Source organism: Lepeophtheirus salmonis, chromosome 3 (assembly GCF_016086655.4).
Source record: "Lepeophtheirus salmonis chromosome 3, UVic_Lsal_1.4, whole genome shotgun sequence".
Classification (NCBI taxonomy): Eukaryota; Metazoa; Arthropoda; class Copepoda; order Siphonostomatoida; family Caligidae; genus Lepeophtheirus; species Lepeophtheirus salmonis.
The window spans coordinates 32,834,508-32,857,993 of record NC_052133.2 but is presented as its reverse complement, the minus strand read 5'-3'; the positions used below and the strand labels follow the sequence as shown (position 1 = coordinate 32,857,993).

The following is a 23,486-nucleotide window of genomic DNA, read 5'->3' as shown; positions in this document are numbered from 1 at the left end:
TTTTTATCATTATTTTTTTATTCTTGAAGACAGAACATCTAAGTATAAAGTAATAACTACTGTGTCTCCTCATGAAAGATGGAGAGTAACAATGAAGGTATGCTCTTGAATTATAAGTGTAAGTTCTTGTTGGAGTATAATTGAGGATCGACAACGGAGTAATTTCATCCTATATATCCTTTATAATGATATTCAATAATATTATAAATGTATACGCATCGACATCCTCCTATCACAGTCCATATTAAACGGTACATTCGATATATATAATAAAGGTAAGTTGAAGTACATAAGATCATCTTGAATGGGATTCTAAATGTATGTACATTCAACGTGTTTATTTATACGTATGACATGCGTTAATATAGCCACATCCTTACTACATAAGGAGTGCCCGTAGATTGTATTTCATTTCCCTCTCATGGTTGATTGTAGCTGATCTAATAAGACGTTACAATAGCTAACCTGCACTCATCCCAAACATTCTTCTAAGGATTAGCACGTTACCTTTACATACCAGAAGGTCATATTTATACAACTCTACCCATAGTTGAATACACTTAATTTACATATGTTACTAAAAAAAATGTTAAATTTTTATATATTACTAATCATTTTATCTCATTTTAAAACTTTATTGTAGGTAGTTAATGCATAATGAAAATACCTCCTTATGAGCTTTTTACCTTAAAGTAACAACTTTATTTTTTTTTATTTTTTAACATTAATGCACATGTATGTATAAAGCGACACAGTTCACTTGTCAATTAATTTACGATCAATTAATCTCTTATAAGTCAGCCCCCCCCCCTCTTTTATTAGAATAATTCTTTGTAAATATAGAACAAGTTTGATTAATAATTTGGATATACAGACAAAAACCTTCATATATTTGTATTTCATAGAAGGACAAGTTTAAAAAAAAAACTATTATTGACTATTCATTTGCTGCTCAGACTTTATATCAAAATAGTTGAACCAAATTTAATATATTGGAAAAATAATGGACTTCGTTTTATCCCATCCAATATTTTTTTTTAATACAATACGTCATATGTAAATGTAAAACTTATAAAGCAAGTGGCGAAACTAAAACCCCGTGATCAGTTTCTATTCAAGATAGTGACACTTTTTTCCACTAGGAGTGTTGAATATTACTCTATGAGTAACTGCACGTAAATGATATAGTGACGTCATCGGTTGTATCACAAAAGGGACATCTAGAGAGGGTTTTTTTATAAGAACCATGAATCTACTCGTGCTAAAAGGGGTGTTTTCTCATTGTGTTTTAAATTTTTAGTTAGGATAGGAATTTTGTAGAATACTAGACAAACGCAGGAGCGAGATTTTTTAGAATTAATGAATTAATACCCTTGTTAACCCCATTCGCATTGTTCTATTATTATTCTATTTTTTTAGAGGGAGGAGAAATAAATTAAATAATAGTCTGAGAAAAGGATAACCTTGGACATTTAAAATAACATTAAACCAGGGAAAATATAATTTTTTATATCTAAATGTATATTTACTACTTTCATTATGCATATTAAAAAAAAAATATACTTGAGGTAAGCAGGAATTGTGCTTTCAGAGAGAGAGGTATTATCGCCATGAAGAACTTTCAAATAATGAACAATAACACCCTCAATTTTTCCTATTATAATCACAATACTATATATTTTTTTCCACAAAAATGTTATAACTAGAAAAAGATTGACTATTCTAATAATAAACTCAATCGCCTATCCTTCGAATAGAACCTGTCTCAGAGGCCTTCTTTTTATTTATGATAACGTTCTAACAGTTAATATAATTTATCAGTACCTTTCTTCTCTCTTGGGATCATCACAAGACTACCAATGCAGGGATGTCGTATTGGACAAACTCTCTGTTGGTGATATTCATGTCCTTGTTAAGAAATCTCATTTATAACTACTATGGCTAAGTGTAACGCAGATGTAAAAGTTTTTGTGTCGAAGTCTTGTATTGTTTAATCTAAGTGTATGTTTATTATATACAGATTTGACTGTATGTATATCTATATCTCCATTGCTATTAGTGATCGACAGACTAACGGACTTTGCTTTATTAATATATATTCAAACTCCATAACAAATACCAGTGTTACTTTCGGTTTTCTATGAAAATACTCACAGGTTGTTACTTAATATTGAGATGTTTTCTCTTTAAGAATGAAAAAAATGAAGAAAAAAAAGCTTAAAAAATCACAAATATTGTTCAGGTTGCCAACAACAAAACTCGACCGGTAAAAAATGTTTAGGGATTAACAACCCTAAATATATGTTATCTCCTTCTATTTTATTTTTTAATATAACACGCTGAGCTATATGCAGCTACACACGCTCCTTCCTACATTATTATTTCTTAGATCACATTTCTAAAGGTGGGATCATTAATGTACGTTATGTGCTTACACACGCATTTAGACCGCATACTTTTATTATCGTAATAATTATTTTTCCTTTAATTTGACAGATGGAGTTTCACTGATTAAGTATAAGTAAACATTATAGCGTTATATTTACTCCATCTAAACTAGGAATCTTGTGTAAAATCCATACAAATAAAGTATATTTATTTATCTTGGAATTATCTGGGTGCGAACTCATGCACATTGAATTCAAGAGAATAATTTTTTACGAGCTTGTTGTCCATGAGCTATGTCGATTCCATTTCATTATAACTATTACTCTTGTGTAGTGATTTTAAAACAAGGAGAAGATATTTGTTTGCAAAAAATCAATTTAATCCATTCTAAATATTAAGGGCACTTTCAAAAATGACTTTATGGCTGAACAAACTTTACTTTAGAAATAAAAATATTTAATACTGAGTGAATTTTAGAATGGTTCTTATTTGTACTTTTTTCGAAATTACTGGTAGACAGAGCCTCAAAATATGACTTTAAAAACCTACATATCTATATTAATAATGCAAAGTTTGTTTTTCTGTATGTATGAATATAGGAAAATGAGTCACGGGGTCATTGTATATAGTGATCCATGATGTATATGTTACCGGCAATATGTGTAATTAGATATTATATAGAATACCAAAGTAAGATGGCGTCAGGCAAACTATGTAATAAATGAATTTTTTTATACTTTTCCTAAGTGTTCTATGTAATAACTCAGTATTATACATATAAAATGACCAGAAACTGTTTAGGCAAAGTATTAACTGTTGTCAAAATGGGATTATAAGACTTTATTATGAATTAGGCATTTGAAATAATCAACCTTAAAAGTAGATATTATTTTCAGAAAAATTATAGCAAAACTGAGACTGAAAATAGAAAAGCCGGAAATGGACTAGTTATTATATTATTCACAAAAAAATATTCTGACACTCTGATGTTAAACACATAAACATTTTTCAATAGAAAAATCTTGTTATATTTGGATATATACCTGCTGATTGAAGAAGGATTTTATGGTCAGGTTCATTTTCAATTCTCAACAAATTCTTCTTATATACAGTGAATTGTGATCTGGCATATAGTTCATATAAGATTTCTTCTGTAGTTCCAAGCTTGTCAAATCCATCTTCCGTCATGTTTATAACAACTGCTAAGAGGTTACATGATTCTTCTTTGGGTATTGAAACTTGTACCGTTGCATTTAAAGGCAAATGATGATTTTTTTTTGTCAGACTCTCTTTTCATTTTTTTGTGCCTTCATCCCGAGGTTTTTTTTTGATGCAATTTTATTATTGATGGCCTTCTCAATACTGGAGCGAACATTGCATAAAATGTTCGCCCCACCAACTTTGACTTCTTCAAAAACATTGCTTCGAGGATTTTGTCCGGACATAGTGTAGTCATTTCGGTTACACTTTTGAAATGTTGCTGGCATCCTTGGTTTTGTTTTTTTAACATATGCAACAAATGCCTGGAAAAATTAGCTTTTGTATCCCAGAAGTAGAAGGCTTTTCGATACTAAAAGAATCAAAACTGATCTGTTTTCCTTTGTCATAGGTTGGATTCTCATCTATGAATTATATTGGGGATGGTAGCTCTTGTTAATGCTTACCTGCTATTTATATTTTCTCCTCCGTTATTTGAATGCTGCTAATTATATTTTCGAGTTCTTCCTCAGTCTCTACATTATGAGACTTAGTAAGTCAATATCGATTTAGGAAAAGATGTTCATTACTCAGGAATTTAAAAAATGTTTAAAACTGCTAAGGAAAAGATAATTCCTTGTTCTGTTTACCAATTCCAAAAAAACAGGCCAGCTAAAAATTCACAGGATTTGCAGCATTACTTATATCAATTCATATGACGTTTTCTCTCCTCAAGAAGAGTTTGAGGAAAAAAAAGAAGATGTTGTGATGCCTCATGAGTACTTTTGTCTAATAAAAAAAACTAAATTCATTTTAATATAACTGTTTATATCTTATTCAAATATTAAGATAAACGCACATGAATTATGATTATATACATAAGTGATAAATAAGGTTATACCATAAAAAATTTCCTATAAATGTTCTAATTCCACACCAAGCTTTTTAATAGTGACGTCAAAGAGTATAACTGTTACCAAGAGTAGCTATATATCGCCTTCCTGTACTGTTACTGTTAAAGTTAAGCTGTGATACTCTATGACTTCTCCCCCTTCTCCACCCTTGTCAAAGTTAATTGTAGTTAATCTCCTTCAAAACATTCCTCAAACTGTCAGGGTTACCATCTTGATTTTCTCTTTTCTTTAACATGCCCATTATACACAGGATTTTCATCATTGGATATAAAAATGATTGTCTTGAGTAGTTTTGTGTGAGTGTGCTCATGAAAAACAGAGAGTAACACTCATGATTTCTTGGGGAGTTTTCTTCTATATAAGTAAATAAAAATATGGCTTTTACCCGGCTTCAAATTACTCCAGCAATGTCAGGTACTAACAATAGTATATTTATATATATAAAGTTTGAGCCATATTAATCAATGTTTAGAAGTAGTAAATTTCTTAATTTATGAAAAAAGTAGAATTCTTACCAAAAAAAAGTCAATAAAAGTCAAAAGGGAATAAATTAAATAGTTTACAGTATATATTTATTATTTGTATGCATAATCAAGTCATTGCCTTTCATCCCCGACTATTAAACATTAATTGACTGTAAGCATGACATAAAAAGTAATCAAGTTATAAATGGAAGTGTTATGAGATATCAGAAATTTTTTTGCACAAAAAGAGTATGCACACATAAAGTAAATATGCATGTATACAAAGTATTATTGACTATTGCTTGACCATTTCATTTGTTGACTTATTGAGGGGGGTCTAAATAAAGTTATTGATTAAACAAAACAATTCATTGCATATAGGAATGCGAATTTGTAATACATATACATAAAAATACGTTATTATTTTTGATATTTTTAATTTTATACAGAAAAACCTTTAAGAAGAAATTGAAAACTTAGTTCCCCGTATTACTCGGACTTCTAAGGTGTCGACGAATCGACATACCTTGCTTTATTAGTATAAGATAACTCCCTAAAAACCATTTGTATTACACTCCCTTTTCTCAATTTAACACTAACACCTAGTTTCTCAATAAAGAGTAATGTGGTTTGGTCTAAAAAATTATTTTTGATGGTATTGACCCAAAAAAAGTATTTGTCATGATATATAAATCTGATTTTTATTCAATCTATTCATTTCAATAGCAAGTAACATTTGTTAATTTTTTAAATAAGTAAATATCTTCCCAAAATATACAATTAAAGTGCTAGGAAATATTAAAAAACTGAGTAAAATTGGAAGCATTTTTGATTTTTGATATCTATAAAAAAATTAAATGATCCCTTCTTAATTTTACGTATCCTACTCTATATATATGTTAAAAAATCTATAAATAAACAAAAAAACTATCTATGAAATGATATTTTTACTAATGTATTGTAATAATGTGTTTTTTAATTTGGTTTTAGACTTGAAATCACATTATTTCAAACATTTATTTTTCTGAAATTTCTCATTATTAATTAACATCTTGCTTCAATCAAAGCTTGAAACAAGATGTTGACATTTGATTTCTATCAACCTCCATACACAAAATATTAATTTGATTTTGTGTTAAACAAAATAAAAGTTTTTTTCTTTTTTTGTTCGTTTTTCTAAAGTTTTTGATTATGTTAATTAATCAAAGATAAAGTTTATTTGATGAGAAAAAATAATAGTACAAACTAATTCTATTCACAAAGTATAAACTATAAATTTATTACGATGTTATCTTTTTTTTATCTCCCAACCTTTCATTCTACAAAAAAAGAAAGGAAATTGACCCAAATCAGTTTAAGTAGAGTAAAATTTGACACGGGCTTTTAACTATCAACTTTTGATGGAACAAAAAATCGATTACCAATTTATGGACCGATTTCTCTCTAATTTGTATTCAATGGCAGTATCTATCATATTATGTGCCTGGTTTACAACAAAGTGTATGTTTCTGGTATCGAAGAAAACTAGACCAAATTTTTTATTAAACAGGCGAAGTATATTGTATTTTTTATTTATTTATGTTTCAGTAGATTCTATACTATTTATTATATTTATTTATATATTGTAAGAAAAATATTTTTAATTTGACCTAATATGACGATTTATGAAAAATGATTTATTTTATGAAAAAGTTGTCATGTTAAGATTTGAAGGAAATCTTATGAGCAAGGTATGGAAGGTATATAAATTTACAGACCTAGGATGTTTCGAATTATGTTTTACTGGGGTTGTAAAGACACCAATATTTTCGGAACGGGTCCCGTACCAAAATTATTATGTTTATTTTCGTACTTTTTCGACTGAAAATATAAAACCATAAATTTTACTCAAGTTCATTCAATTTGTTTCAATTGTACCTTTATATTACTAATATAACGAACAATACTATGATATAGGTACTCTGTGAAAACTTATTTTATGATAAAAATATTTAACATAGAGCTATAGGGTACAATCTAAACTTTAAGGTGTCTAACTTGAAGAATGATGCCTATAGGCCTCAATTAATCATTAAAAAATAGTTTCTGTATCAATGCATATTTTTGGGGCAAGGAAACCCGCAAATCATAGGCAGATTTAGGCTTCTATAAACAAATAAATATAGGGTACTGGTTTTTCTACCTCAACCGACAGGGCCTTAAAATTTAGCAATGTTGTAAGGTTTCTTTCTAATATAATTTTTTAACAGAAACGCCATGGGTATTGCCTAAAGTTGATACAGGATCCGTATGAAATTACAGACGGAGTATGCTGTATGCTACATATCTTCGTTCTAGCGCGGTGACCGAACGGTGTATGCTACTATACAATAAATATTACAATCTTTGGAACAACGTCAAGATATGTCTATGAATGAAAACAAAATCGTTGTTGCTCTAAGTAGATATATATGTACTGAACTATATATTTATGTATATATTTTTATGATAGAGTTTTTTCCATAGGATCATGGTAGATCAAGGGTTCGAGTAATAATACTATTTTATGATCTACCTTTATTAACCCACCTGCATTTTTTGATAGGTGCTCATAATAAGTAGGTACCAACCTGTGTAGAAAACAGATCATCATTTTTCATATAATATATATATTATACATAGATCGTAAAAGCAAACTTCTTTTGAATTACGATGTACAGTAATAACCAGTCCAGTGTTCCTAATAGTTATGTAGCGGATCTGTAAATTAGGGTTCCGGATTATACATAGTTCTTTGCTCTAACTGTTCCCCGCTCTTAAACAATCATCATTTTAATTTAAGTGGATCTGATCCTGTTCCTAAATTAAGTTGTTTTATTTAATTTTATTTTTTGTAAAAAATAGTACCTTTGTAATATCAAGGACGGCCAGGAAGGGTTAGAAACAGCCAACAGGTCCCTTCTTTTTTGTTATAGACATCCTCAGGGGGTGGAAAAAGTCTTCATTAACGAATATATCTTTTTTATCGAGTAAGTTTTAGAAATTAACTTTCATATTTTGCCTAGGGCGGTAGAAAGCCACAGACTGCTAATCTGCCAATGAGTTTGAAACAAAGTTGCAAAGGTAGCTAGAGTAGATTCCTGATCGTACTGATATTTTTTTTTTCTTGCAAGATGTCACTTTTTTTTTATACCGTATCCAACTTTTTTTTCCCTTCGCAGAATTCACCTTGTTCATTCTATTGAAAGGATGAATTCATGAAGTAGCTTTGTTAGTTTCATAGTAATATTCAACCCAAGAAAAAAAAAAAAAAAAAGACTGTTAAGAACACTACCACTTACAAATGTTGATCACATGGCCTTCGTTTCGCTCCTTGATTTGTGCTTCAGAAAGAGGGTGTTTAAAGTGGGGACCTCTTGTCTGCAGTTTGCAAAGTTCTTTCTTTCTGTAAAATCTGCTTAAAAAAACAAAAGCCCACAATTTCTGACTCACATCGTGATTGAGAAATTTTAATTGTGAGAGAAAAATAGCAGGATGAAGCTGCCAACATGATACCTCTCTACTCATCCTCCCAAATAGGCTGATAGTTAGTGGGCTGGTGATGAGGGCTTTACAATTAAGAATTGTAACGTCCAGAGCCATTGTTACCTCAGAAGTTCAACCCTCCTTCTTTCAAATCCAAAAACAAGACTTTTAACATATTTTTCTTCCCCATTCCTGAGCTCTTTGAGATGAATTTTTGAAATTTCCGAAAAATGTCAATTTTCCCATTTTTTTTCGCCAAAAAATTTCAAAATCAAGCCTCCCCCAAAAAAAAGAAATATATATATGTAATATTGCGAACGCTCCTGACATATCTGCATATAACATGTGAATTAGGGTTTCTCATTGAACTAGCTAATTTTCGGTGGAGCTATGGAATGTATCATTGTGAAACATACAACCCAACTCACAGGCTACATATCAACTCGGACGAATGACTAGAGTCCATGTTATAAATATATGAGACATCTAAAATGTCAAATTTTATACTGCTTCAGAGTAGATGTAATATTCCAATTACAGAACAGTTAACAGATCATTTATCTGATACATGAATATAATATTTGTGTTAATTTCTAGTTTAAATTAATCTTTTATTATAAAATAGTAAATTGCAGGATCTTCCTGTAGGTTTAAAAGCCCGAAAATTTTCGGGAAACGGGACTACTCTATATTTGTATGTATATAAAATATGTGAATTCTTTATATACATACAAAACGACATATTTTATAAAATAAATATTTATGTTGAACATAACTCAAGAAGAGGAAAGGGGAGGAGGGAGGAGCTTTCTCCTTAATGTCTTTGCAATATTGTAAAAAGAAGTCGGAAAATGTTCCTCTTAATACTATAGACACACTTCATATCTTTTCCCCCAAGGAGCAAAAAATCTTTTTTTTTCAATTATGTCAATTGGCTGTTCATTAAAATAACATTCATAATTTCATTGGATCTATATTCTAATATTCTATGTACATAAATAGAAGATGCTGTGGACGGAAATTGTGTATTCACTAACTAAGTGAATAAATATATGTTCATATACATATGTAGTAAGGGTTATCTCCCAGGATTTCTTGGGGTTAACACAACAACTACAGTACATTCCCTGGAAATCCTGCATTAAAAAATATAAGCTTCAAAATTACAAAACCCCCGTTCTTTATTGCGGGTTGGGCAAGGTTACATAATTCAAAAAGTGAGACCCGCAGGCACATAAAAAAAAAGCTGCGTACTATTAGTGATAATGATGAAAATAAGAAAATAACATTTGAAACCAATTGGATAGGTAAGACTAGCTTAAAATATATCCGTTTTTCTAAAAAAAAATATAGAAAAATACTTAATTTCACTGTATATTTTATTTACTAACAGGATTCCAATCAAAGACCATTTCCCCGAAAGATATACCCTAGTATGTACAAACAATATGTATAATGAAGAATTGAATTAATGATGTGATTGATTGTAACCATGAAGAAGAAGACTATTATTAATGAAGGGAAAACCAATTATTGAATGAATCCTTTTTTTTCTGAATATAATAATTTCATTGTACGTTAATGATGAATTTCAATTAGAGTTGTCATTTCCACGATACAATTTTAACGAAATGTTTTTATTACACTAGCCAGCGAGTGTAGCCAACATATTTTTTCTCATCTTCCATTTTTGACAACTAATAACTCTTTTTTCTATTAGTTGCCGTTACACTACACGTAGTCTAACGGCTACCTTTTTGTAAGCGTGTCATGGCACTAAGAAACCATATCCAGTTCCCCACATAAACTTCATGAGATAAAAAACATCATTAAGCCTCTCCATGCAGTCCCCTCCCAGACGTCACATAAATCATAATATAGTTACAACAGATTAATATGCTTTTAATAATCACTTTTCAGTTTCTATTGTCTGGCCGCTGAATACAGGCTTTGACGTTATGAAAGGAAAATGAAAAATTGAATTAAAACACTCTTGTAATGAATACCTGAGGGAATTTAAATAAACTATTTTACTAGTTTAGTATTCCGATAAAATATAATAAATATATATATGCAATTTATAATTATTCCTTAAGACATTCATTACATCATTATTTTAATTCAATTTTTTCTTTCATTTGAACCTATTATAGTCCACAAAATAGCCCTTAATTGGTCAAAAAGACGAAAGGGAAAAAAGCACATTCCATTTATAAAGTACTTCTTGCACTAGTCAAGAAAATTGCAACTGTGTTTGAAGAGTTCTATTATGATATATATATACTTACTACATGTTTTGGTATGAAGGATCTAATAAAAGACTAACACATAATATACACAATGGAATGCGATTAAACATTGAAGCTCAGACAAACACCTATTCACCATGATCCAGATTCGAGATCTCTGACTTGAGCCGCACTTATGTTTCATTGAAACTACGACTTCAGACTCGAAATGAAACGACATGCGACTCGATGAGAAGTAAAGTAATTATAATTTACATTAGTCTTGATACTCACAAACATCTTTTGTTTTTAGCAATAGTTATTATTATTTAAGCTCCACTTATCTACTTATATTTCTAAATAACTTCCGCCACAATTTGAATTCAAGCTCAACCGCTCAAAATTGTGGCAATCTTCGGATTGAATGGTACCATAAATTTAATAGAGAAAAAAGAGAGAAATACGGTATATAAAATATGGAAAAGAATGAGAAAAAGAACCCATCCTACTTCATATTAATACAAGGATACTCCGAAGTCATAATCCGTTTCATGAAGGAACATGCTAAATCCAATTCTGGAAAGGAATGTCATCTATTTCCTGAATTTCTCCAATGTCTGATTCACAGTTAATCTCTCTTTCTCTGAGTCCAAGCAGACCCTTCCACTCAAAAATTCAAAAAGTTGGTTCAAACTTGTAAAAATAACTCCTGCAATAATAATGTAACTAAAAATGAAAGTGTTTATTAACTACCTACCTTAAGTCAATTTAAGTAGAATAAGGAGCCTACTAAAAGGTGGTTTGACAGAATTTAGCCATTGAGCAAATAGTTTAGCATAGTTCTGAATGATTTATCAACATATGTCCTTATTTAACAACTGATGCACTGAATTCGTTTCCCCCACAATGCAGTGCATTTTACAGAAGGCAAATTAAAAAAGAAACAAACTATTTTTAATAATCGTGGATATGAACATATTTTCAGCTTGAAAAATAACACCCTAAAAATAGGTAAAGGGGTGAAAAAATCGACTTTATAAAAAACTTAGTTGAGAGAATAAAATAACTCTAATTGAAGAAGAATCTAGTAACATCTTATCGTATAGGTATATATATCTCTTCCTCCTCCGGTTTTGTTGCCTAGCAACAATTTTTATTTTCTTCTAGCTCCATCTACTATCTACTACAGTTCAAAAATAAAAAGTGAAGGAAAGATTGTACAAGCCAGTTAATTCGTCTTGGATGAACACTCATGAGAATTCAATCTGTTCAATCATTCGTTCGGTAGGAACATGAAGGGAGATTGCATTAGCTAGTTAATTTGTCTTGGATTGCTGCAATTCAAATGAACACTTATTATCATTCTATTGAAGCATTGGATAATACGCAGGATACTAATTTATTTGGAGGTAAAATAATTTTAAAGTTGTTATGTAGTTGGCTCATGCATTAAGCAATCTTTACTTGAGGTAAGTTAGGAGATGGTTAGTTTATTGACATAGAGTTGAACAGAGTTTAATTTATAAAGGTTATTATAATAAACTTTTTATTTGTGATAAAAAATAACATCAACAAAAAAAATTGCCTACCACAAATTTGCTTTAGCTACATACTGAGAGGATTCTTACGTAGTACTGATTATTTGGTATCTTTGCAATTTGTTGGATTGTCTTCAAAGCATGCGTAACTATGGGAGTATCGACGTACGCAATATCAGTTTAGGAGTAATTCTGACAAACAAAACCTTTTTTTTATCAATCCCAGGTGGTTACCCCAAAATAAGAAAATCGTTCTTGAGATTTTTTAATTATTGTTCTAGAATAAATTAGGTACTGTAACATTCGATTCAAAAAGACAAACATAAGTTATGAATAACATTATTTATTTGAATTTTTAAATTATTTGACTACCATTATTTTGGGTCCAAATGCTTCCCCGCCCTATACGTCCGTGGAACGGGAAGCATACTAGTCTTATTCTATATATTTAGGTATATGAAAGAACGAGCCAAAAATTTAAAAAAAACCGAAATACTAATTTCAGAGAAGTACAACTGGATAAGGGGGAAAATAAAACATAAAAGAAAAATTTATTTTAATTGTTACTATTATAAAATAATCTTAATACCAATTTCAATTTATCTTTCATTGCAGTTGATTTTCAAAATGATTGCTTTATTCATTTTTGCAAATTGTTGCTCTAAAGTCATAATTCCACTGTACACCTATATAGGGGGCATCTCTTGAGATCCTGCTTTCCTGGGATCTATTGAGATTTTATACTTACAGAAAATCCTGTACTTATATTATTTCATAATATAAGCTTAATTTATATATATGCAATCAAAAATTAGCTAGTTCATCAATTATTATTTATTTTTTTAATGCTGAAATGTGGTCCAGAATTTGAAAAAACTGGACCCTGAGGTATAAAAAACAACCTGGGCACTATTAATGGTAGAATTAAATAACATGACAATTTATTGTTTCTTCTTAAAATATAGAAATGAAACAAGATTTTTTATTTCCTAACGGGATCCCAATATACCCTTCGATCCGTAATTTAAAATTTTGTTTCCAGGTAAAGGACCAACCCTTCTATCTACTAGTGGTGTTAATGCAATAATACACATTTTAAACAGTACTCATGGGCGTCCATAGAGTTATAATGAAGGTTTTTGTATTTTTTTTAACAAAAAAAAGAAAAATAATACTATAAATAGATTTGTGTCTCAGCTCTCATAATCATTTATGTGTACTAACCATATTTTTGGATGGCTTAAACTCCCTCATCAAATCAAACCTCTGTTTAACACTGACCTATAAGTAGTTCACCCTATAAGAGACTGAATCTCAACCAAATAAGAATTGAACATATTTTACTTATGAATATCATTTTATATTTTATAAAGACTGATCAAAAACGTATCGCTGGTGTTTGATCAATAATTGCTAACTTCATAAATCATTATATGAAATTTATTTCAAATTTTGTTTTGCTTCCAGTGTTAAATTTAAAAACAAAATTCAATTTGTCTTTGTCACATTTAGAATAAATAAGAATGATTATTTTCATCAAACGAAATATTCAAAAACCCTTTTTGTCTCATTTTTGTCCAATCATCGTCAGGCAAAGTATATTATTTTACTAATACATTTCATCCAATTCCGGTTGATATAGCTAAAACTGGTTCTTCACATTTGTTGGTATTACTTAAGCTATGAACATCAATGATAAACTTCGCATTTTTGTTTGTTTTTTTCCAAAAAAAGAAATATCCCATGACAAATAAAATCATTTTCTTTTATTTATGAAAATAATCATCCTCTTTTTAAAAACATATTCATAGGCTTGTAAATCCTAAGAGTTTTTTAGCGTGCGTGCTTTTTTTGTAGATAGCAAACTGAAGAGGGTTTTTATTTTTCTAAATTCTTTAATTATTCAGGATATAACATCTTAGTATTGAGTAGCCTTTTGATCGTGTGTTAATGAAAGAGGGAGGGTAATAATGATTATTTCTTGGGAGTAATAAGTGAATGTCCCTGTTGAATTCAGAGTAGAATAAGGTATCCATAACAGAGTAATTCCTGATTACGCCTTGCTCGCATATCACCCATCAGCTAATCCAATGAAACGTCATAACAGCTAAGCTTTGTTAATCCTAAACATCCTTTAAATTGTCCAAGTAACCATGTTCTTTTTCTTTTTCAGTTTTTTTTTACCTACCGAAAATCCTTATGATTAATGCTAAAATCTAAGAAATATCTTGTATTATAAAAGTTGCACTACCATTTAAGTATAAATAAATTACAAATCGTGTTTTATTACACAAATTAATTGTTTCTTTTTATTTGCAAATGTTCATTGAAATATATATATTTATAATCGACAATTTTATCTATGAATAAAGAAAAAAAATATTTTTTACTAATCAATCCGGAATGCATTTACAATTTTTAAATATATTTATGTTTAAATACTATTTTCTTACAGATTAAGGATAGGTTGGTTTTGTAATAACTTTAATATTGTTATTATAAATATTAATATTTTTGTTTTACGAATTTGGATAAAGAGTATAACTCAGAATGACTCAATCATATATATTTGGACGATTAAAAAAAATGAAACTCGGTATCTAATCAAAAATATTCAGCAATATCAAAACTATATAATCTGTTGTATTTACTCAATATAACTGCCTTAATGACATCATTCAACATCTTAAGGACAGCATTGCAGTTGTCACGGATGATGTACTTAAACTAGGCCGACCATGCTTTCCTAATTTTATTAATTCACAAATATCATATAGGAGCAAAAAAAAAGTTGTGTCAAATTATTTCTTTAACACTGATCTTTACAGCGGGAAAAAACCTATTCAGATGATGGTCGATCGGACTTGAATCTTGGATGTAAATATATTTGATGTTATGAAGAAGCCGCAGTCTCATTTTTTTTTTTATTGGATAATCTTTTTATAGGAAATAATCAAAGAGCCACCCAACTACTTTTTTTTTGCAGAATTAACAATCATCAAATTGGAGGAAAAAAAGTATTTTATATTTCAGTCATTGAACCATTGGTCCCTTCACTTTCAAAAACAATGAGCGGGGTGGGATTGACTATATAGTGAAGTAGATTACAATTAAATCTAGGGAAGAAAGCGATTAACTTTCCTGCTGGCCTAAAAGGGAGAAAAATCAAAAACTGTTTTTGAAACATGATGTTTTTTTTTTGTTTTTTAAACTAGTCGTCTCCAGAATATCAGCAGAAGTGCTTACATCTTATTGGTCAGACCAAAGACCTACATAGAACTAAAAAAGTAATGTAATCAGTTCAATTTAATTGGCAACCTTCTTTTTTTTGCTTTAAACAGCTGAAATTTAGGGTCAACGTCTGATTATGTAGTAATAATAAATATTAAAAAATAACATCTTTTATTAATATAATTTTTGTTGTTGTTGTTGCTTGCTCATTTAATTCAGCAATACCCTTGCTTTTTTTAGTTCTTCATATATTTTATTTGGGTCAAAGAACTGTTTCCGAGTTTTAATCGTCCAAACACATTTAAGAGTACATGATAATTTTTTGACATACTAACTCGAATACGTAAGAAATAATATAACAAAAATAGTGTCATAACCAAATTAATAGTTATTCATCATCTCTGATAATTAAGAGTACACCTATTTAGTATCTCCTCGCTTGCAAAATATGCTTTAGAAATATCTATGAACTGTTTATTATTGTTTTTAATATTAAAATGTCTATAATGATAATAATTAATTAATATGATTATAGTGATAATAACAAAAGATCTCTAATGATAATAATGAATAATGGAAAAATAAAATGTGGGACTAATTGATTGATTTATAAAAAATAAGGACTTCATATGTGGTAGTGGTGGTTCTGATCCCGACTTAGGGATATTTGCTAAATAACTACATAGGTAGGGTTAAAGCATACATATATATGTAGTGCGTCAATACAAAATCAATCTCGAATCAAAAGTTAAAAAAGGACCGATTTACACTAGTCCTAATTCGATCCATATTCGAAATAATCGGTCTTAAACGGTCCAACTACAATGAGCTTTATATTCAAATGTCTATGAACGGTTGAGATACTCAGGAATATTATCATCTATAGTCTACATCAGTGGTTCTTTATCTAGGAAGTGGGCGAGGGGATTGAGGTATCGATAAAATGCCATCTATATATATATAAAAAAACACTAATATATTTACTAAAAATATGTCTAACATCAATTACATGTTATCAAGAAAAATATGCGAAATATTTGTTATTAAAAAAAATAGAAGTTATTTATTTATTTAAAAACAAAGGCTTTTATTAAAAAAGATAATTAAATTTCAGAGCAAAAAATCGAGTAAGAGGCTTTATTGAGGTTTAAAAAACCCACTGGTATACAATAGATCAGGAGTGTGCAACAATGAATATTTTGGAGGAAATCATAATGCTGATGTAATCCTTGATCAAAATGAATTTGACACTCCTAGTCCCTACCTTTAAAAATATTAACCAATCCATCTTTAAGTGCAATTTGCAATTATTTTGCTTGATTAATTTAATAATAGAAATGGAATCTAATTAGTTATAGAATGTAAACAACCCTCTACTGCTTTTGTGTTGCCGACCCACATACATATTAAATACATATACATATTACCACTGGAACCACCACTAAGGAGACAACTCTATTGCATTTCTTCTTCGTGCATCCTTGGTAGAACTTGGTTTAGTTTCCACATATTACTTTCTCTCAAACACGGGGTTTGGTGGCTTTAGATGTAGCACCTTATGTCCAGCAAAAATACGAGAAGACAAAATGATAATGATAATAATTTGCATATCCAAAGCAAAATTAATATACAACAGGAAAAGAAAGTTTGATTCTTCTATGTACGTACGTAGAGGATAGATAGAGGGCAGATAAATCTATTTCTTTTCCTAACCTTAAACACCTCTTCTTTTCACTTCACTTCCAAAAAAAAATAATAATAATAATTCACAAAAAATAATAGTTATAATATTTTTGTACAATTTTTAAAGCTACAAAATAAGGGGTCGACGGTTGTGAGTCACGAACCTTATATCATCTACCCACAAGGACAGGTGGGATACATGTAGAGCCGATTTTAGCGTAGCAGGGCCTGAGGCAATTTTCTTAGAACTGTTGTGTCTGTCCTTATTTTGAACTAAATACTTCAGTCCTAAACACTTAAAAAGTTCGATCCTTGATGACGTTTATCAACTTTATTTCTTCTTTGTTTAATCAGTTCTTTTACTGACAGTCCTAAGTACCGCTCCCAAAACTGGACTGAACTAGACTAAATAACTAAGGACTGACACAACACTAAATATTACATTTCTTCAACAAAAAAAGTGGGAGGACCAATGATTACGGCTCCACACTATGTGGAGCCCTTTTCATTCTTTAATTTTTTTTTTTAAATAAATAATTTTACTTTTTGAAAAAATAAATGCGTAACCTTTCCTTTTTTTAAGAAAAGGGCAATAATTTGTTATTTTTATGGCCTTTTACAATAAACTTTGTGCATATTTCATTGAATTGCGTTTTTTTTTTTTTTTCATTTTCTTAAAATTGCCTTTCTTTTTTTACTATTTATGTCCTTATTGTCAAAAATTATTTTAAACTCAACATGGGGCCCCAATCTAGAGCGTGCCTAAGGCACTTGCTTCCCTAAAACCGGCCCTGGGCGCATGTCCTCACAATCATCGTGAAATTAAGAAAATGAGAGATATTTAAGATGCATGTATATGGAGCAAAAAAAAAAAAAAGAAAGATCAAATACTTTGCAGTTTTCATCATTTGAGGAGAAGATTTAAAAGGCATTTACCTACTATCTACCAATTCAAATTAATTTAAGTAATATTATAATGATTTAAAAAAAAAGGGTAAAGATTGAAAAAAAATAGCATTTTCTTTTTGTAATAAATATAGTTATGCAATTATGTAGGTATTTATATATATATATTTAAAGCAAATATCCATCAGAATGAATCTTCTTGGAGAAATTAATAGTTCTTATTTATTATTATTCGTGGATCTAAAGGGGCTTTTGTTTTTGTTGTTCAATCCTCATAAACGACCTCTTCCCAGTTTTCATCCGCCCAATCTGGCAACTCAGTAGAATACTTCCAACCTGGTCCCTATAGAAAAATAAAGATGGAAAAGGTTGTTACTGAAATCACTAAATTAATGCATTAGTAGAATGGTATAAAATATGACCTGTCGGTGTGTTTAAAGAGAAGTAACGCAAAATTAACATAGTAACCCTTACAATTGGAAGAATGTTAAGGAGTAGAGCAGCTAGCTATCAAGTTATTTCATTAGATTGGCTATAAGAGGAAGGACATTTGCACAAATCCTTCTCCGTCTCTTGTAAGGACAAATGCAGAAAATTAATTCAGTGACGATCCTCAATTACATTCTTATGTTATTCAGTATTGTAGTACTACAATATTGATGCATTTAAAACGGTACTCCAATAAATTGGTATTGGGACCGATACTTGCAGAGCCATTTTTTCATACATAAATTGGTTTCCCGATGGCTCTCCCCCTGACAAAACTTTCCTTCATAAAAAGTAATCCCATTTCTGCGTTAGAAAAAAAAACTGAGGATGTATCTATAAGGACATTTGAATAAACTCCAACGACATTTTTTTAAATATTTTTATTAGCACAATAAGCCGAAACACCCATACCAACTTTCATGGAGAAACATTGGTATCGAAACAAAACGGTAATACTCTAACGAGTCCAACGTATTATAATTATTCAACACCTCTTAAGTGTTACTCTTTGTTTTTCATTATAAGATGTTCACTTTATTCGTAGATGTTCTCATCTCAATAGTGTAAGAATAATCATAACATCTTTGAAAAAAAAAACAGAAAAAAACACTGCTTACACTATTGACTAGAAAAAAATACCACACGCGTTTTAGATCATATTTTTTACAGTTGCATGCGTTAATAAGATAAAACTTACCGAATAAGTAACAGCATGTAAATACATTATGAGATCTTTTGGTTTTGGATCACGATATTTGACTTTGCATTCATAGCAATGCGTATCGTAGGTCATTTTGTCATCGTTGAACTTATTGTCTGCTTCCTCAAACCCAGTTTGAGTGGCAGTTGTGACTTTCTCCTCCTCATCTTCATCCTTGATACAAGAGGGATTTACACAGGAAGAACCTCCATCAGATGAAAAGTTATCCACTGGGGAGTCCGCCGTACTGGACATCATGTCCACGGCAGAGTCTGGAGTATCCACACGTGGAGCGTTTTTTCCATTGCAATCTGTATGGGAAAAAATAAAGAATGGTTTAGAACTATAGGTACACACATTAAAACAATTACTCGTCTACCAGCTAAACCATTTCTTTACAAAAAGAAAATAAAATACATTTATGAATTGCCAGAAGCATTTGAATCTTAACAAAGAATTTTTATCCTCTTTTTTTTTTAGAGAGAGAGAAACATCAAAGAACGTGAAAAAAAGTAAAATTATTATGAAGTTTTATTTATTTAGGAAAAAAATATTTACTTCAAGGTACATATATATATGTGTAGGTCCAAAAATGAAAACAGGGAGAGAAAGAGCGAAATAAAGAAAGTGTCTATGACGTAACTTTAAAACAAAAGCATCAATTTTTACAAAATAAAATAATTTATTTTTTAAATATATAATTTCTTCTCCGGAAAAAGTTTCGTAATCAAATATTAATTATTCAACCCTTTCCTCTTCTTCAAAACAATAATGATTTAACTCTAACATTAGTTTTTTTTTACTTTTTTTTTTACATAAGATAAAATAGGAAGAAAACCAAATTTAATTTTTAAAATATTATGTAAATTCATTCAAAAATTGAATAACATTCTTTCATTATAAATAATAATAAAACAATTTGAATATTTAATGATTTAACTTTTTCTAAAATAATTTTTTTTTGTTTTTATCTTCAAACATATATTTATAGAACGAATCCATTAAAAAAATGAATAGTTACATATAAAATGTTCAAAAAAGCATCCAAAAGAACATTTTCACTCTAGTCACATATATTTTAGTATAATATACTCCATGTTTAAATAGGGTTGTTGATATGGTCAAAATCCTCAGAGAACAACCACCTCGGTATACAAATATTTAAGTATATATTAGTGTTATTCGGTTTCCTCTATTATTGTGGTACTAGAATATTGACACATTTAAAATGTTATTATACTAAATAGGTGTAAAAACCAGTCCATTTAGTAGCATATATCTGATTACGTAGTTCCCATAATTTCTGACAAACATTAATAAAAATTGTCTTTCAAAAACAAGTTTCATCAAATTTTTGAGATAGTTACCCTCCCATCCAAACATCTAGGCTATAATCACAGAGGGGTATCCCCCCCAAAAAAAAACCAATTACTTTTTTACTGGTATTATTTTTTGGGTTTATTATTGGTGAGTCATCCATAGTTAATCCAACCAACCCTTCCTAAATTTAAAAAAAATCAAGCACTTCCAATAACAAACCGTGATTACGGCATTGAAAATTCACCCTGACGACAGAAATATCTAAAAGTATCGGAATACAGGTACCGGAACCGCTACCAAAATAATAGTATCTAGACAAAAATAGTTTATATCGAGCAAACATATCGTTGCTATATGCAAGTAGAGTGTATGTATATTTGTGAAGCGATTTAACCGCGTTATATTGTCATTAGTTGATTCTTAATTTTACTATAATTTTTTTACGTTCCATAATAAATATTAATAGTTTTATATTTCACGTTTTAATACAAAACCCCTCATTTTGGTTCCATTTTTGCCATCAACTATTGACATTTTTGTTTGTTGCTTTATGTTAATTCATGATTCGTAATTTATGTTCAGGTAAAGGTAAATAGAAATTAACAATTAGGATTTCTATATAAATCAAACCTTTCGTGGAGAGGACTTAAAGCTGTTTTTTATACTTTATAACAGATTAAAAATTAGGTAATTACATCAAAAGAGAGACTACATATGGGATGAGGGGCTTTATTTTAGGTCTTCAAATATCAGGTCTAACATTACTATAGATAACCATCTGAAAAAACCCTTTGCAAGGATCTGATACTTGACTTCGGTGACTTTTTAAAGAAGAAGAAAAAAATTAGCTACCATTCATAGAAGTCACTCGATATCCAAATTGAAACTGTCAAAAAACACTTACTTCAAATGAATAAAAGTGTTGTGTAGGTTCATATTTTGGAATGAAGACAGCAGTTCCATCCAATTCGATCCTACATATCAGTTCTAAAACTTAAAAAAATTCGGTCCTACATCATGTCAATCAACTTAATTTCTTCTTTATTTAATTATTTCTAGTACTGACATCCCGGAGGATCGGTGTTAAGAAAGAACTGGAATGAAACAAACAAATAAGGACTACCAAAACAGTAAATACAACCATTCTCATCTATAGGCTCCGGATTGCTATACATACTCATGTTTTAGTGACAAGGAAGAGTTTTATTAAATAGTTGTATTGATTTGTAGCAAGTCTTTTGTGTTTTCTTTGAATGGTAGCAAGTTTTTTTCTTCTTAAAAAAAGTAAACTGAAATTTAGTTTTAGGGTCTGAGATAAATTAAAACACATACATTTTGGTACATGATAAAAGTTTAAATACATATATTCGTAGTTCATGTTATCAAATAACAATCCACGGCAAAAATTCAGTATTTCCCTCACTCAACAAGAAGTAAGTGTCTTTATTCGTTAGAGAAAATTTAATTCTTTACATATACATACATCTAACAAGATAGCCAATTGTCATAAATAATAACGTCCCATAAAAATATTTTAAAGGTGGACATTGAATTCCAAGTAAACTTTTAAATGCAATGTATTAAATACAAGCTTCCTTCCTAGTACTACCATTATATCCGGATAATAACAATTATAACGGAATTATGGAAAAATAAACTTAATCGTCCAGAGGACATACTGTCTGAATAATAATCGTAAAAGTTGGTCGCCTTTATTAAAAATGAAGTTATAGTAATCTTATATTTTTTTGTCAAAGCCTTTCTTTCCCTCGCTTCTTTTTCATCTAATTAGAATCATTAAAATTTATATAAGTAATGCTATGTTTGAGTAGTAACATTTATAGTTACTACACTAATGATAATGATTATATCATCGTTAGTGCTGTGTCGGTCCTTATTTAGGATCGAGGACTGTAGTCCTGTTCAATTCTTCTTTAAGGTAAAATCGATCCCTTGTTACGTCATTGTTAGTTTTTTTGGGGTTTTAATTATATATATATATATCATAAATAATAAATACGTATAATTAAGTTAGATCAAATAGCTTTTTTTATGAAACTGCTTAAATACAACAAATTCCGAAATAATTATATGTTTAATTTTGCTTTTTTATTACTTCTCATGGATTTAAAAAAAAATATCCAGTGTAGGAAAGGTACCTATACTAATTATGTACAGAAGGTACCCGCATAACACAGTTTCAAATACCATGGATTTCTCATAACGCGGTATATGGAATTATTCTGACTCCTCATATAGTGTAGTATATTCTCCTCATATCGAGTTTTTTAATATTATGATAATAAATTATATTGAGGAAAACCAATTTTTTGGGTAGTTGTTGAGTTTGTTCACACAATGCGTGCTTATATGTATATTCATAAGTTAGAAGGGAATAATTTTTCATAAGGGGGAGGGGGATATTCTTGTATTGGTAAGTATTTGATTTCTTACCAGAGGGAGGAGGTGGATTCGCGTCGGCCTCAGTAGTTTGAGTGTTTGTATTAAAGGAAGATGATATATTGTTATCGATGGTGGTGCTTGTAGCTTTAGACACATTGGACACTACTGTAGAAGATCCGCCACAACCAGACTCGTTGATAGTGTTATCCTTAGTAGTACCATTGCTTCCATTAAGAGATGGATTTGTTGATATTGGGGTCGCATCAGGACTGACCTTATTTGGTCCGAGTAAAAAATTGGATGGACTTCCTGCACTCGGTGAATTATCATCAATACCTAACCAATTCTCGGCATTATGAATGAATATCAGATCTTGAATGAGCTCATCATCCGTTTTCCCAATGTTTCCTCCCTTGCCCTTGAGAGGACCGAAGACGGCATGATTATAGAGGGGATCATTGATGACGGGATACCCTAGAGTCAAAAACAAAACAAATAAACGGATATTATACTTGTATATA

General features: G+C 29.9%; 1 protein-coding gene across 7 annotated transcripts in view; it reads right to left on the bottom strand.

The window, feature by feature from the left end:
- Positions 1 to 17,663: 17,663 nt before the first annotated feature.
- Positions 17,664 to 23,486, bottom strand: part of LOC121114953 (pseudouridylate synthase RPUSD2) — a 157,337-nt gene continuing 151,514 nt past the window's right edge. For all 7 annotated transcript variants that reach the window (XM_040709081.2, XM_071887360.1, XM_040709082.2 and 4 more), the window contains 3 exons: positions 23,017 to 23,439; positions 19,240 to 19,553; positions 17,664 to 18,396 (listed from right to left, as the gene is read on the bottom strand). In XM_040709081.2, coding sequence (XP_040565015.1) covers positions 18,319 to 18,396; positions 19,240 to 19,553; positions 23,017 to 23,439 — 815 coding nt within the window. In that variant the 3' untranslated portion in view covers positions 17,664 to 18,318. The remainder of the gene's footprint in view (positions 18,397 to 19,239; positions 19,554 to 23,016; positions 23,440 to 23,486) is intronic.